The following is a 16,310-nucleotide window of genomic DNA, read 5'->3' as shown; positions in this document are numbered from 1 at the left end:
AGAGTTCATTTATCAAGTGATTTCTTGTCAAAGCAACAAAAGTGATGCTTGGTTTGCTGAGAATAACACAAAATGTTATTGGCTCACTCACCTGTCCCTTATACAGGAAAATGTTTTTTCTATATAGGACAATTCATTCTATAACAATTGCAGGGAAATCTGTCAATAGCTATTCTATACTGATAGCTCATAATTGCTCTTTGTGGAAAATTGGTTCTCATTTTAAAAATTTGTTTACTTATTGAGCTACATGGGGGAAGTTTTATGCTTTCAGCAATATTTCATGTTATTTTCCTTTTCTTAAAGTACATGGGTCCTCATTATCACTTGTCTCCAGCACATCCTCTCTCTACTCTACGGTGAGTATCAATATTTTAGAAAAAAGTTCTGTTCTTGATCATGGTTTGTGAAAATTTCAGTACTTTGAGATCTAGGAGAATTAGAATTTTACTGCAATAAAGTAGGAATGTTTGTTTTCAGCTTTGTACTACAGCATACTATTTTAGAAAACATTGTTTTCACCTTTTTATGTGAATTGTTTATTAATGTTTAAAATCATTCAGTATACATTTTGAAAGCTAAAAAAAAAGGTGAAAGTCTAAGAGTGTCTCTCTTATGGGGGTCTTTATGCTATTGTAGTTGACCATTTTGAATCATTTTGCTTACCTTCAGCTACTGCATAATTTAGAAAATTATTTCTCTCCTGGCCTTGTTTGAGGTAAACTTCTTGAAAACCACAAGATTGTCTTAGGTTAAGGGAGATGTAATTTGGAGTTTAAGTGTCTACTGATTTTACTTGCAAGTGGCAGCCTTTAAGTGTTATTTACAAAGAGAAGAAAATAACTTTCTAAAACGTTAATCTTCATTACTTAGATTAATTAGATTGAATAATAGTCTGTTTCTATCTCCAGAAGTTGTTCTGGGATTGATTTTTTTTTTCCCTCTGTTTTATTTTTTGGTTTGTTTGTTTGATTTTTTTTTTAACCTTATGGGGGATTTTTTAATATATTTTGCATCATTTTTTGCTTTGGTTGTTCTACTAACAAGAAATCATCCATAGGGAGCAGTTGAACATGTTTGGTCATTACCTTGCTGATACAAAGCAGTTGCTTTGCAACCTCCTCACAAACTACAACTAGATGCTGCAGGAACCCCTTTTCACAGAACAACAACCCACTTACCTGCTTTCATCCCATGCATTCATCAATACCGTGTGTCCTCTCCATGTGTCCAGCTCTTGAGTGGTGTCAGCTGACATTCCAGAGATGGACTCCTCTACCCAGAGCCAGTTCTTGCCTAGGAATACCAAGCTCCTGCAGTTTGATGATTTGTAGCACATGGTAGCTCTGTCTCAATGCTAAACTCACATTAGCTTGGGAAGTATGTTGTATCCATGCACAATGGTGCCTCTCCTAGCTCTGTTAAATCATAAAAAGGTTCTTTCAAGGGCATATCTAAAACACCAAGTACATATGCCTTAGGTTTTTCCAGGCCTTAAACTGCAAGTTGCAAGTCATTCCAGTCCAGACCAGTCCTGAATTATTTGGAAGCAGGAGAGGGGAGGTGAAGGTGGGAGATGTAGAATGTATATACAGGCTGGCTACATGTGAGGCATGACTTACAGTCAGAGTTAAGCTTCTCACTTATGTTTTAGTGGTTGAAAAAATCTTTAGAACTATTTCCTTGTCTGTGAGACACTAATATTAGTTTGCATGGGAAGGTGTTTCAAAAATTATAATTCAAGCTTTGATGTCAAATTTTAGAAGAATGTTATGAAACTGATAGATGAAAAAAATCAAGCTGTAAAGTGACACAGGATGCTTTCAGCACCCAGTAAGTGAGTAACTCTGAAATATCTGTGTTCTGATGTTGTGTAATGTAGCAAGAATTTACTAATACTTACTATTTATATAACCTTTTATATTTCAACAGAGTATCTTGGAAATATTAACTAAACCCCATGATATTAAAGAGTGGTATTTTCCCTGCAAAATAAACTTTAAACTGTTTACCCAGGTTCATACTATAAATATCTTCTGACTGTGAATTCACATTGCAGCTGAGCCCCACTCCTTAAGTAATGGATTATGTAGGCAAACTAATGGAAGCTGCAGAAAAATCTGAAAAGGGCCAGAAATAAATTTGGCATAAATAATTACTAGGATTGACTTTTAGCGAAGATTTCTGATCTGAATTTCTTCTGCTTGAGCCCTCTTTGAAAATGGTTTAAACTTTTCAGCAATAAATCAAAAGATGATGCACAAGTGGATTAGGAACCTGAAAAGTTTAACACTCAGTATCACATCAGCTGAGTGAAGAGAGCAATGGGATATCTTCACAGAGTTATCTCAATTAAATGTATTTATTAGATTTCTCAAGCATTGTCTTAAGCCTTAGTTCCAGTGTTTTCTGTGACCTAATCACTGGAGAAATTCAATCAAAGTACTAAATGAAGATCAAGACCTTCATGTATAATTACCAGAGGATAGTTGAAAATCTTCAAGTTATTCTCTGAAGATTGTTTCTTTGGGAATTAGAATATGAGATTCAGAAGAGACATTTCATTATTTTCTACCAGTGAATAAGTCCAGTGACACAGAAGTTCTGCATTCACTACTCTTTTCTGTATATATTGGCTCTCTTCTTGACTTGCATTTGGGTTTTCAGGACTTAACTTGCATAGATTGAAAATGGAACTTGTAGCGATATGCATGTACAGCGACCTCCATTTTGTTTCAGAGAAAAATATACCATGTGAGCAGACATAGTAAACTGATTCAGTTTTGGCAGTGAATTCATTTAGCCCTGTGAGTAATTGAAAAAATTATGATAGGTTGTCTCCATTTTCAATCTCCCCCTGCTCAGTAGGTGAAACACTTAATTTTTCCCATATTTAGTTAATTGCCAATTTCCTACTCTGGCTCTCAGCATTAGCTACACTTTGACTCCCTAGGCCTCATTGATTGTGCTAGGCTGTGCTCAGAGGAGTTCTATAAGGACATGTCATTTGTACCTTAATGTTCTAAGACTTCAAAGAAAGAAAAATAATCCTTGCAAGGATGGGATGCATGCATATAATGCAGAAGTAGAGTAAGAAAAAGAATTTTCTTCCTTTTAGAGCCTATTGGAACAATGGCTGAGTCCTGGGTTACAATGGTGTGAGCATAAACTTAAGTAAAAACTACTGAGATGCATTTGATTGTCAGATTCTATTTTTTTAAGCTGGTCCAAAATCCTGGTCTTTCTCATTCATTTACTTCCTTCACTGCCCACAAAATCTGACTTGTGAGAGCCACCTCTCTGAACTTGGGGAGAGGCAACACTTCCTTGTGCATTGAGGGAGTTGTCTGGTAAGGACATGTAGCAGTGCCTTCATCAGCAGGTTTGGTGCTCCAAGGACCATGTCCCCACATGGCAGTTCTAGGAAAAAGTCACCAACCCTAATTTTTTGCTTTTGTTGTCACAGAAGAAATTATGAGGCCATCGTCACCTCAATCCCTTTGTGACCCTCCATGCACTACATATTTCATGTAACAATAATGGGAATAGAATATAATTTTTTTCTGTAGGCAGATCTTCTTTTTGTAAATATTGATCAGAAAGTTAGTGTCACATCAGTGATGAGGAAAAAATCATTATACTAAATTATCCTCACATAGCGATGTGTCAGGTATTAAAGTAGTTTCAGCCAAAAGCATTTCTAAGTGTTGCCAAGGTAAATATCATAGGATCACAGTCTGTTTAGGGACTGCTAACAGATAAGCATGTATGGAAAGAGGCATTTTCCAGAAGTCTTCTCCCCTTATGCAAGGTAAAGCAAAAAAAAAACATTTCTGTCATAAATCATTAAAATCCTGACAACAAAATTAATGCCCAATACAGGCTCAAATTCAGCCATACTGATTTGTAATAACACAGTGTAAGACAGACAGTCCTATGCGAGAGAACTTTTGAAGTGCCCTTACCTTGGGTTTTCTCAGTGTTTCTAATGTTATTTAGAGATAATTGCTTAGCTACATTTCCCTTCTACTGCTTACTGTTCTCTTCCAGATAATGTAGACTGCTTCTCTGAACGTGGGCCACTTCAGACCATGGGGTGGATTAATTTCCAGTTCATTAACTGATTCTTATTTTATGTTATGAAAGGGTTCCTTTCTTGTGTCATGCCAATCTTTTCCATTAGAATCCTACTGAAGCAAGATTTATCTGTCCACTGAATGTCTCCTTAACAGGACTGGTCCAATGCTTAGAAACTGAATGACTTTCAAAGGTTTACCTTGCAGTGGTTTAGTTTCTTAGCTTGTTGAAAAAGGCTGCTGAGTAAAAAGTTTCAATATATGACACAAGACATTGCAATATGGAAAATACTTAAATTATTAAATAATATTAACAAGTTTAATTGAAAACCTTAACATGCCTTGATAGCCCTTAATATTTTGGTCAGTACTCTGTATAGAAGAAATTACATTAAAATGCAAGTTTCTCTCCCCTTTCCCAATGTATGTTTTACTGGTATTCTGTCAACTTCTCTAATCAGAGATTACATATTATCATATTAGGAACATGCCTTGGTATGCAGTAAAACAAATTTAAATCCAGGAGCGCTAATAATCATTGCAGCATAAATGTTATTTTGTGTCAGATTAAGGCCCATGCAGTGAGAGCATAGTAAATTTTTGTTTTTTCTTAGAAATGTAGCTGCAGTTTCTGCAGTTCTGGTCCTGCTCTCCCTTTCTCCACCATTTCATTTTGTCAGTACGCTGGCAAACTCTTTGGGGTTTCAGCTGGAGCTTTGCCAAGCAAGCTGAAAAGAGTTCCATTTATTGTTTTTACTGGATACCTTCCTTTAATGTAATGGATGCGTGCAGCTATTCATTTCACTTCAGTGCGGCTGGCTTTTATGTTCTATTACCACAATTATGTTGCACACTGATTCTGAGCCATTTCTTCTTTGTTTTCTTCCAGGCAGAAGAAAAGGCACATTCAGAGGTAAGAACTTTTCTTCATTTTTATACTTCTGTATTGATTATATTATTTTTTAGTTTATTGTTTACCTGCTTTGGCTAAACTGTGTAGTTGGTGGGGAAAATACACCCTGTGTCTTTGCATCATCTTTTAAGAAATACTGGTGGAAACCTGGTGCAGCTTTTAGTTAAGTAGAAGGTGTTTTCTTAGCATTGTCCTGAAGAAAGTCTCCTGGCTGTCATTCTGAAAAGATGAAAAGAGTCAGTAAGAACTGGGCGTTGAGTGGAGGAGTTGAGATAGGTCTGATTTCAGACTTAATACCACTCTGTGCAGGATCTAAGGAATTGTGTGATTCAAGGTAAGGTGCTACCTTTCAGGAGGAAAAATACTTCAAATGATCGCTTTGAACTTCTCTCCCTCACATTTTGAATTATATTAAATTTCTGAAACTGACCACTTTGATGGATTTCAGAGCAATGCAGATTGATTTCAGATATAAATCAAATTTGACATGGAAAATAGCTTCTTTCTCCTCACAATGTATAAGAATGGGTGACAAGCCTGGGTCAGCAGCTGGATACAATTACAGCCTTTCTCAAAATGAAGTCCTGATTGTATTAAAAGGGCACCAAAGAGTAGCTGCAATAAAATACAGCACCAAGGGGTGCATTTCCACTTCACAGAGCTACATGCCTTCCAACTCCTGCGTTTATGCTGCTCCTATTTTTACTATTCTAATCAAAGAAAAAGTCAACAAAAAGATATTTTGAGGACATTGAACAAATAAACATATCCTTCCCTCCTTGCTGCAGTATATTTCAATATAATTTCATCTAAGCTCACATCACTTTAAGTTAAAACAAAAGAGCTAAAGAGGCATGTTATAGCTCAGTAGTGTAAATTCCAGTTCCTCATTTTATTGCCTTTTCTGTAGGTCTGAATATAGAAAATAAACAACATTTCTTTCCTGTGTATTTCTACATGATATTTTCTCAGTATCTGGGTCTGCTTGAGATGCTCTTAGAGATGTTGGACAGTACTTCATGAACCTACCTTTGTGAATTTGCAAGAGCATGATGAAAGTGTAGCTTAAGCTGAAATGTCAAATAATTTCATTTAAAACCAAAAGAGAAAACTTGGAAAAATAAAAGGGTCAGTCCAGGATGGAGAACAGCTCGATAATCTGCCCCTGTTGCACTGAGCTAGTGTAAATGACTGAGCTATTTTTTGCATTATAGAAGTACAGGAACATGTTCATGTTGCTTGTACAGTATTTCTAGTTGGTTTTCATGGGAGTCATAAAACTAAAGTACTGCAATGGTCTTTACTAGTGACTGTAAATGTTCCCTTTCCTAGGCTGGTTTTACCCATTTTATTTCTCTTGTCTGAAATAATTTACATCTGAATATGAGAGGCTCTTCAAAGTGAAACTCCATGCTGTGCTTGATTTCAGTACAGTGCCCAGAAGTCCCTGTAAGATCTCAAATAGTGTTAAATGGGCTTAAAATTATGTGCAAGCTTCATGTTAGGTATCTACACCAGCTGAAATGGAAACATGTTTTTCATAAGGATTCTGTTTTTCATTAAAGGATAAAAGGGTCTTGAGTTTATTTTCATGTCAACAAGCACATTAAAAGCTACATTTATTTTTTTTAAGTTGGCAAGTTTTTGAATACTATATAAGATTTAAAGAGGTTGCATGTTTGAATTTCAGGGACTGTAGGAAGCATATTTTAGAGAAAAAAATACTACTTTACCTCACCTAATTTTAGACATCCATAAAGAAAAATCTTGTGTCTGAGGTAGACATCAAAGCCTTCTTTGTGCCAGGCAACATGAGAGTACATTTTTCACATTATCTTTGTCTACTGTAGACATTCAACATATGTTGGTTGCATCATGTCTACAGTCAGGCACAGCGAACCTCACCCATATGCACTCGTGTTTCAAAACCTCAGGCTACATCTTCTTGATTGCACTAAGCATATGTTTGGGACTTGTGGGATTTCATAAAAACTTATGACATTTCCCTTGCAAAAAAGGATAATACATACAAAGTAATTAAGCATTTACCCATGTGCGCTCCCTTAACTTAAATCCTGGCTCATACACCGGTTGAGTGCTAGAAAACAGTTGGAGCAACACTGGGCTACAACTTCTAATAATTTGTATTTCTGGACAGTTCTGAGATTAAAATTTGAAGCTAAGACATTGTAAATCTATTGATTGTCTCTCAAGAAAACATACAAAATAACCACAACAAAAACATTTCTGAATTACTGACAACAGTCTGTTGTTTCTTTAGCAAATTCAGAAACTACGGAGAGAGTTGGTTGCATCACAGGAGAAAGTTGCTACCCTTACTTCTCAACTTTCAGCAAATGTAAGTATTTTTGCTTGTGATGATAAGTAGTATCAACGAATACATTACCAATTGCTCTTCCTCAACACATAGTCTTGGAGACATTTACTATTTATTTATTTAGGGTTTTTGTTTTCCAAGTTAATGACTTAATTGAATTTCTACATTGTCCCAGCTTCAAGAAAAACTAATCTTGTGGAAATGGAAAGTAGGCAGTGTATTGGAATATTATCCCAATATTACCAGGTGGAACGTGCCTGGGCTCGTCTGACCCTCGCTGCTGGACCAAAGGTGGCAGCTGTGGTGTTTCACCTCAGAGACACCTTTGGCTGGCTGGAAGTTGCAGTTAGGCACTTGGAACAAGTCCAGGCATGGCAGAAACTCAGTTTACCTCTGATGGAAAGGCTCCAGGCTAGGTGAAGAGGAAAAGAAGACAGATTTGCAGAGGGTTTAATCCAGAGTTTTATTCCAGGGTCACAGAGCTCTGAATTTTGGTAACAGCTCCACAGAATCCCGACTGCATGGGCGCGTCTCTTTTTAAGCCTGGGGAAAGGGGGAGGGGAAGGGGTAGGTGTGCCACCAACCAGGTGGGAGCGGGGGAGTCTCAGGGGACAATGACACCTAGACTGGCCAACGACCCCAGGGCTGAGAAGCATCTTTTGAACTGCACCAACCAGACAATGGCCTTGCTGGAATGTTAAGATTGACTGACAGCACTTAGCAAGGAGGTGAGGGCGAGGGGAAGGGAGAAGGTATTGCCACACCTGGGAGCTGAAACAGGAAATGGCATCACACTGCAACAGCAGTGGAAATGGAAAGTTTCCACAGTTTGAATGTGACAGTCCTACCCTGTTAAGTTTCATCCTTTTCTCAGAATCAATTTTAACAAATGGCCAAAAGTAAGGAGACACAACCAAAGAAAGGCATGATTTGCATATTCTAATAGAATTCATGCGTGTTTAATTTCACAAAGACAAACCCTGCAAAATGCAGTCAGGTGTGAAGGGAAGCACAATCTACAAGTGTATATAGGATTTATACGCTACAAGAGTAGTGCTGATATATAACTAATTAAAACTGGGCTATTTCACAGAGCTTCCTGGTGTTCCTTCAGATTAACATATATTGGTAATAAGAGTTAGGGAACGTGTTATCTGAAAATAATGCCAGATACAGAATGCAAGCGACAATCCTGTCTGGTTGATGTGGTTTCAGGAGAAGTTACTGAACAATCTCTCTTTGAAGTGTAGGTGTCCTGGATATTTAGATTTATAAATAAGTGCTGATTTCAAAGAAATTATTTCATGTTGTGAGAAAATAATCTCTAGCTCTGTGAAAGCTGCTTGTTTGTGTGTGACTTCTACACATGAAAATGTGGAAAAGCTATGCTGAGCACTTTCTTCTCTGTTTAGATAGCTGCAGAGCACCCGTGTTTGTGCATCTGTAGCAGTGTAGGTTGCCATACTCTTCTGAGTACTGGGAATGACCTAGTGAATCAGATGATGTGGGACATTGCAATGTTTGTAAATTCAAAATCTGGATTCTGGGTTGGGTTTTTTCATTTGAGAATGTATAGCTAGAGTAGCCAGCATATCTGTATTGGGTTTGGGGCTCCTTCATTCACAGGTTTTAGACACTGACCTTCATCTTTACCAGTTTGGGCAGTTCTTCATTCATCTATCCTGAGAGCAACAAACTAAAACCCAAACTGAGAGGAGAGAAGAGCTAAAATAGCATTCTTTGGGTAGGTGTATTTGCTAGTGAGTCTGTTGTTCTCTGCAGGGCCCTTTTCTTTCCACAAAAAATGCAGAGGTGCAGCAGCAGTGGGGAGCACAGGAAGGTGATTCCTGGCTGGACATGTGACACAGCACAATCACAGACATGCCCATATCTACTCTGAGTGCCCTGGTGTTATCCAAAGGAGTTGTCTTGATTCCAGCAAGCCCCTGATTTAGTGAAAGATGTATCTGCCCCCAGTCAGAAGTTGGACTAGATGATCATTAAAGGTCCCTCCCAAACCAAACCTTTTCATTATTCTAAATCGAGGTGTCATATCAGTTAAATTAAATTGTTTGCCTTTGGTGAGCTTGTACTCAGTGCCTGTTCCAGGTGATAATTCAGGGCCCCTGACACCACTCCTCTCTTTATTCTGCAGGTAGAAAAACAGTTTTCCCTTCCCTCCTTTCACTGGCTCAGAACAGAAACACCAGCAGATTCTTTCTAACTGCTGTGTTGAAAGGGAGAGTTGAAAGATTACTCAATCTCTGTCACTTTTCAGTCAACCCAGAAATGCTGCAGCCTATAATATGGCAACAAGTGCAATAATGTCAGAGCATTCTCTGCAGCTGAGGAAATTAAGCCATTGCTTTGTTTGTTTGGACAAACTGTGTCCTATCTCTCCTCAGTCTTATTTAGAAGTCCTTCACTATTCCTCTGGCCAATACGACTTTCTATTAAATAAACACCATACAGGATGGTTTCTAATAACATTATTTATTCTAGACAAATTCTAGTCAAAGCCAGGTCCACGCTATAATTAGATTTTATCCATAATTCAAAGAAACTGAGCTAAGTTAAAAATGGGTATTTTGGCTTGGTTTTTACTCAAACTAAATCAGCTGCGTGGGTAAGAAATAAATTTGGGTTGTTCTGTATAAATCAGACTGGATTGTTGGGAATCTGTTCCTATATGCTGCCTCTGGGCTTCTGAACAGCTAGGAAGAATGCTTTTCTATGGATCTAACTGTAAGGACATTTTCAATAGGATGGATAAATATATATGCATAGACATCTGGTTTTCCTATCCAGAAGTACCACATTTGGTTAATTTAATCATGTTCTTTTGACTGTTACACACCTTCTAATCCATCTCCATGGAGATACTCTTTAAACTCTAAACCTATAAGCAAATCTAAGGCTGATCCATTTTGCACATGCGTTTTTTAAATGATACAAGAGAAATCTTTCCTCTTGCCAAATCCCCAACATGTAGAAATTCCTTCAAAATTAAATTTTTCAGGAGCACAAAATGGAGAGGCTTCAAAATCCCTAGGCATGAACAAAATTATATTCACAATGAATACCATCTTTAAAAAAACATAGATATTACTAGATATTGGGAGTAAATATTTTTGGCAGGATGTTCTCATGAGAGACTTACTTTACAAAACCAAAAAATTGTGAAGTATTTTACAATAAACCTGGTCCTGAATTAATTTTCTGCTGTTTCTGGTACAGAACTTGTAAAGTATTAAAACAACACTTCCACATGAATCCAAACAATCAAAAGAGACTGCTTTTTAGCACTCCTTCTGTCAGTCCTTCAAGCATTTTACGAGAAGAAATTCTACAAAGTATCTCTTAAACATCAGAAATAAAATCCAGGTTGAAAGCTGAGAGTATATTCAACTATTTAACTGTGATACAACCACTGAAATTTATTTAATTACAGAATTGATGTTTAAATGCCACATATTAAGTACTTTTCATGAAAATTCTGAGAGTTATTAACAAAAAATTGATTTAACTTGGCAAACTTAACAGAAAACCTAGATGGCTTTCTAGATTTCATGAACGTGTACTGCCTTTGCAATGTGTTCCTTTTGTGTATTCATTTATCATTTATTTTGTAGTCTAAGAGACTACATATTTCAGCACTCACTGCCTTTTAAAGGAGAAGTATTCCTAATCACAAAAATCTGGAATTTATTCTCAGAGAAGAAATCAAATCTCTACACGGATAATACTACTGTGACCCTCATTTTGAGTCATGTTTGCTCATCGGGAAGGCTAAGTCTTGAATGAACATTAAGTTTAATTCAGAAAAGTTTGATCACTGTCTGTCTTCTCTGGCAGACAGAGAACTGTATGAACAGGCTATCTTTTGTGGTGCTTTTGCTAATGAGAAAAATGCTCAGTCCTTTTTGATGCTTTTGCTGCAAATGCATTCCTGTTAGCATTAGTCCTTAGTGTTAGTCCTGAGCCCCTCCTAATTTCCATACCTTCACTGAAAATAGGCAGCACTTTTTGCCTTGATGTGGTCTGGAGAAGGAAAGTGTTAATAGCCAGAAATCTTGTTCCTTCAAAGCTCCATCTAGATGTGAATTTTTTGTTAGCATTTCCCTCTGTAGAACTGAGTAAAAGTACTGTATGTGAGTGAAAAAAAGAGCACCTTATTCAGCTCATTTCAACACTATTTGTTCCTTTCTTTGCTTCTCCATAGAAGACTGTTGGTGACGTTATTATATAAGTCATTAAAAGACTGGCAGGTTGAAATTTGACCTCTTCAATCAAGGCTTTGGTTGATACATTATTTTATACCAAAATCTGTCAATTGGAAGTTACAGCATTTCTCAGGCATTACTGAAAACTCTGCTAAAAATTTTATTATTTGGTTTGACTGGTTGTTCAGTTTTCGTTGGCTGGACTCAAGTACTATGCTTGACTTCAGCAGTTTATTTCATTTGATTAACCTCAAAGGGCCAAAGTGTTGCCTGCATATGATTAAATTCAAGCTGGGTCCAGCTGTCGTTTGGATGCTTAATTTACAGATTTTCTCTGAGATTCTTGCTTTACCCCTGGCATCTGTCTCAGTGTGGCTGAAGGGTAAATCTCAATACTAATTCAGAAAGGGCCTGTTTTCAGTGCAGAAAATGTCCAACCAGCAGACTCCGTATGTGACTGACAAGGGCTCAAATTCCAGTGAGCAGCCTGACCAAGCCTGTTCAGAGGGACTTTGATCAGACCTTTGTATTTATAAAGCTGAAGGGTGCATGCTTGCAAGCTGTAGTAGAGCCAGGATGCCAGTAGAAAGCGGAGGGGGTGTGCTGGCTAATGCTCTTGTTTGGCCAGCTCTGAACCGCTATCCTACAGCCAAGCAACAAGATGCTAGCAGGCAGCAAACAGAAAAGGCCACCAGATCTACAGTTGCTGCTTGCAATCAGCCCCATCTCTTCTGGCCTTTCACACCTCCTTTCATTCAGCCCTGTCAGGTGGGAGGCACTTTATTTATTTACCTTTGTTTTATAAATCCGAATGCCGAAGGTCAAATCCCAAAGTGTGTTGGAAGGCAGATGTTTCATATGTGTATGTCATGTTCAGGATAGGCTGTAAACCTAAGCTGAGGTATCTGGGGCTTGCCTGGCTGGGATAGTTTACTAAGGAAATGGTTAAAATCAAATCTGTCATCTTAGCACTGAAGTAATTCCCTAATCATACATCTCTTTGACTATTTCCAGTGGGCATTTCGCATGTTAATAGAGGTCAAAATTAACTCATATGTGAACGATATCTACAGATTAAGAGCTGTATATCTATGTATCTTATATGTATGTCATTTTAATGATGGATATATTTTGCTGCAGGCATACTTCAGGTAATGCCCAGTTACTTAACTCTAATTCCAGGATGTCTTTTTTTCAAGTATAAATACTGTATTCAATTTTGAAGACATATTTTTACTTTAGAATGAGCATTATATAAAGCACATATAATAATTCAGGCTACTCTTTGAAGTATTGCAAGGATGTGTGTACTCCATGAATGAAACTTCTGAAACGAACACAGAGATTTTTAAGGTGTGAGAGACTGGCTGTATCTTAAAAAAAAACCAAAACAATACCTGAATATTTTTACAAGAATGAAAGAATGGAAACTTCTAGATAAATTTAATCATCCTCAGAAACTGAGGATTAACAATCCAATCAAAATAAATTACCAAATTTTTAAATGTAAAAAAAGTTTCTAATTAGAATTTTTAATTTCTAATGAACATTATTAAAGACACAGATTTTTCTTTCTCTTTGCTTTGTTTTATGAATTATTCTGCATTTAACTGTTTAAATGTGAAAGCTGATCTCAAATGGAAATACATACATATGTTTTATGTATACTTCAACACACACATATAAGTATACCGATAATTTAGCCTTTTTGAAACTAAATTTTCTTATTTTATTGTATAGTATTTCTGTAGGGAAAATCTGCTTAAGTTTTCAAGTCATAGCTCCTAGACAGCTGAGGAAATGAATATTAACTACCATGGAGAAAGAACAGTTTATTACTCTGAATATAAAATCAATTCTTCAGTAGAAGAGTGTTATCTTGTAATAAACATTTAAAGTAATGAAAAATGCAATTAAAAGGTTTTCTTCTTGAATAGTTTATGGTCAATGGGACTCTGAATTACATTTCTTTAGTATTAGGAAATCAAGATCTAATAGTCTTTATTTGAAATGAGTTAAAAAAAAATGCATCATCTTGATCCAATAACATTTATGATGCAAAAAGTTTGGTATAATATTCCAAGAAGGTAATGTTCTCTGTCACTGGGTGAATTTTAGCAAGAACCCTTGTGACATGGCTGTCTTTCTCTAAAGGCTGTCAGAAAATAACAGTTTCAGTGACCTTTGATGACATTTTTAATGCTGCTTTTTAGTACTTAATTTTTCCTGTAAGTTCTTAGTTGCCTATTCATGTACTATACGGGATGCATTTGTACCTATGGAACAGGAAAATACTTTACACAAGTATGCATAGTTTGGTACCAAAGTACTGTGGTTATTACAGTCTAATTTCTAGAAAAGGACAGAAGCAATGCATAATTAAACAAATTATTCCTTTTTCAAGCCCTTAGTCCCCACTGTAATTCTCAGAGTAAAACAGAACCATGGGCCATCAGCCAAGACATAGATTTTTTTATGAGGCAGGGAACAGTGAGCTCCATTAGTTTCCTGTTAAACAAAAGTAATGAAGAGACATTTGGCTAAAATTCTGTAGCAGTGCATCTATTTTGTCTCTGATAGTGTTCTGGGTGTGTGGTCATCATCTTTGGAAATAAAACGCCATAGATTAATCTGGATACTTTTAACGTGTAGCTAATTAATAAAGTTAAAAATAAGTTTAAAACCAGTTCTTTCTCAGAGGAATAGAGTAGTAAAAACAACCAAAGGCTGTAGTATTGATTGACAGGTTTCCAGGTTCATTTTATCAAAGATTTTAACTTCAAGAATGTGGCCTAAGTTATAAATGTTAAAATAGGAATATATACAATTATCTTCAAGAGATTCTATATTTGTCTATTCTCATGTTTATCTGGAGTTAGTCCTTGTGGTATGTGTTCTTTACCACAAAAGTTACCCCTAAGATATCCCTGCAAATGCAGAAAGCAGGTTGATTGACCACTACACCTGTAAGTAATTGTGTATCTAAGTATACGAATAGTGTAGTTTACAAGGAGTAAACTTTTAGTAAGTTTGATAAGAATAAAATAAGAGGCTTTCAAGATACCTAAATATTTTTAGCCATCCAAAATTATTTACAAGACACAAAAGTCACTCATCAGTATAACAGCTCTGAAGCGGAGATGCAGAAGTAGCCCACTATTATATATATGGTAATCTTATTCTATTTGAGGGATAATATACACAGCAAGATGGCAAGAAGCTCTTTTCCCTCTCCTAAAATGCAGAACAAAATCCTTTTTGGACCATGTCTTTTCTTGATTTTACCTCAGATTCAGTACAACCACATACATTTAAACAATTTCAACTATGCTTGTAAAAGCATGCAAATCTGCAACTGAAAAATATGCCAGGCACTGTGTGTGCCTGAACTGCTATAATAAAAACTAAATTTTCTCCCTGAGGAAGCTCAGTTAATCCATTTGTGCATATAAATATGGTGGATTTGAGTTATATTTCCATGTGCCAATGTTTGGAGACTTTGTCTGTTACCACTTTTGAGATGGTAATGAGAAAATAAGCATTTCCCTATGCTTTTACTGTTTGATGTTGGGAGAGAAATGGACGGGATTATATAGACTTCCTTAAAAATTAAATCTTTACTTTTCCTTGGCTCTACTTTCTCTGGCTTAGCATATTGGGATTTTTATGACCATTTGCTCTTCTTTGCCCTACAAAGCTCAGTGCCAGTTAGATCTGATAAAGTATAATTTGTTTAAATTGAGTTTGCATATGGTGTAGGATGCTGCTTGTTTAAAAAATAAAAAAGAGAAAGAAGGTTTATTTTTTAAAATATTTTGGTCTGTTTGAACTCTATTGCTTTTTATACTGAGAAACAAGACTTCCAGTATTCAGGATTTTATTTTGTTTTATATACTTATATTTGCACGTATTATAAATGTTATATTTATATTTTACAAAATATATTTTATACACACACAGACATATATGAGCAATATAATATTAATAGACTAAGCAATGACTCTTTATAAGACTGTGATATTTTTTGTTTAAGGCTTGGGATTTTTCTGAAGTGTTTTATTTCTGAAGTTAAAATTTGCTTTTCAAGATAAAGTGCTTGAATTCCTGTTTTGAAGTGTCCAGTAATTGACAATAATTGCTTCTGGACTTCTCTTTGGGAGCAGTCTACTTTTGTCTAATACATTAGTAAACTTAAAGCCAGGCATTAAATCCATAATTCATTTCCAGGCAGAGATACCTGGGCTAATCTCACTGGGGGCTAAAGAAGCCTGAGGAACACTGGGTGCATTTGGCTGATTCATCTATCCAACTTAGCTCAGTCTGAGTTTGAACTAATATTAAAGAGCTGGAGAAAATGTGCTTGAAGGAAAAACAGACTTATAAAAATCAAATAGATCTGGGAAAATTGCCCTATGTTGTCTTTCTTTCACAGGCTCATCTAGTAGCAGCTTTTGAAAAAAGCTTGGGAAATATGACAGGCCGATTGCAAAGTCTAACAATGACAGCTGAACAAAAGGTAGGTTGGTCAAAGAGGATGCTTTACGGTAGAAGATATTTAGAAAATTATGTTAGAGTTTTGTTTAAAGAACACTGAAAGGAAAAAGGGACATCTGTGACAATAAGACAGATTTTTCTCTAATGGTTGCTGCGATCAGTTTTTCTCTGATGGTTGCTGCGATCAATGTCCAGCAGCATGTGGAAAAAACTATGCAGTATCAGGTTCACACAGATCTTATCATAAAACAGTTGGACACTAAAAT

At 36.3% G+C, this 16,310-nt stretch overlaps 1 protein-coding gene across 9 annotated transcripts in view; it reads left to right on the top strand.

Moving 5' to 3' along the window:
- The window catches only part of NAV3 (neuron navigator 3), a 511,162-nt gene that overhangs the window by 466,266 nt on the left and 28,586 nt on the right, over positions 1-16,310 (top strand). For all 9 annotated transcript variants that reach the window (XM_071423373.1, XM_071423374.1, XM_071423370.1 and 6 more), the window contains 4 exons: positions 307-359; positions 4,966-4,989; positions 7,271-7,348; positions 15,983-16,066. In XM_071423373.1, coding sequence (XP_071279474.1) covers positions 307-359; positions 4,966-4,989; positions 7,271-7,348; positions 15,983-16,066 — 239 coding nt within the window. The remainder of the gene's footprint in view (positions 1-306; positions 360-4,965; positions 4,990-7,270; positions 7,349-15,982; positions 16,067-16,310) is intronic.

Source organism: Agelaius tricolor, unplaced genomic scaffold (genome assembly GCF_023055355.1).
Source record: "Agelaius tricolor isolate 1412-34295 unplaced genomic scaffold, bAgeTri1.0.p SCAF_3, whole genome shotgun sequence".
NCBI classification, from domain to species: Eukaryota; Metazoa; Chordata; class Aves; order Passeriformes; family Icteridae; genus Agelaius; species Agelaius tricolor.
Note: the sequence above shows the minus strand (reverse complement) of the source record. Positions and strands in the feature narration are given on the sequence as shown.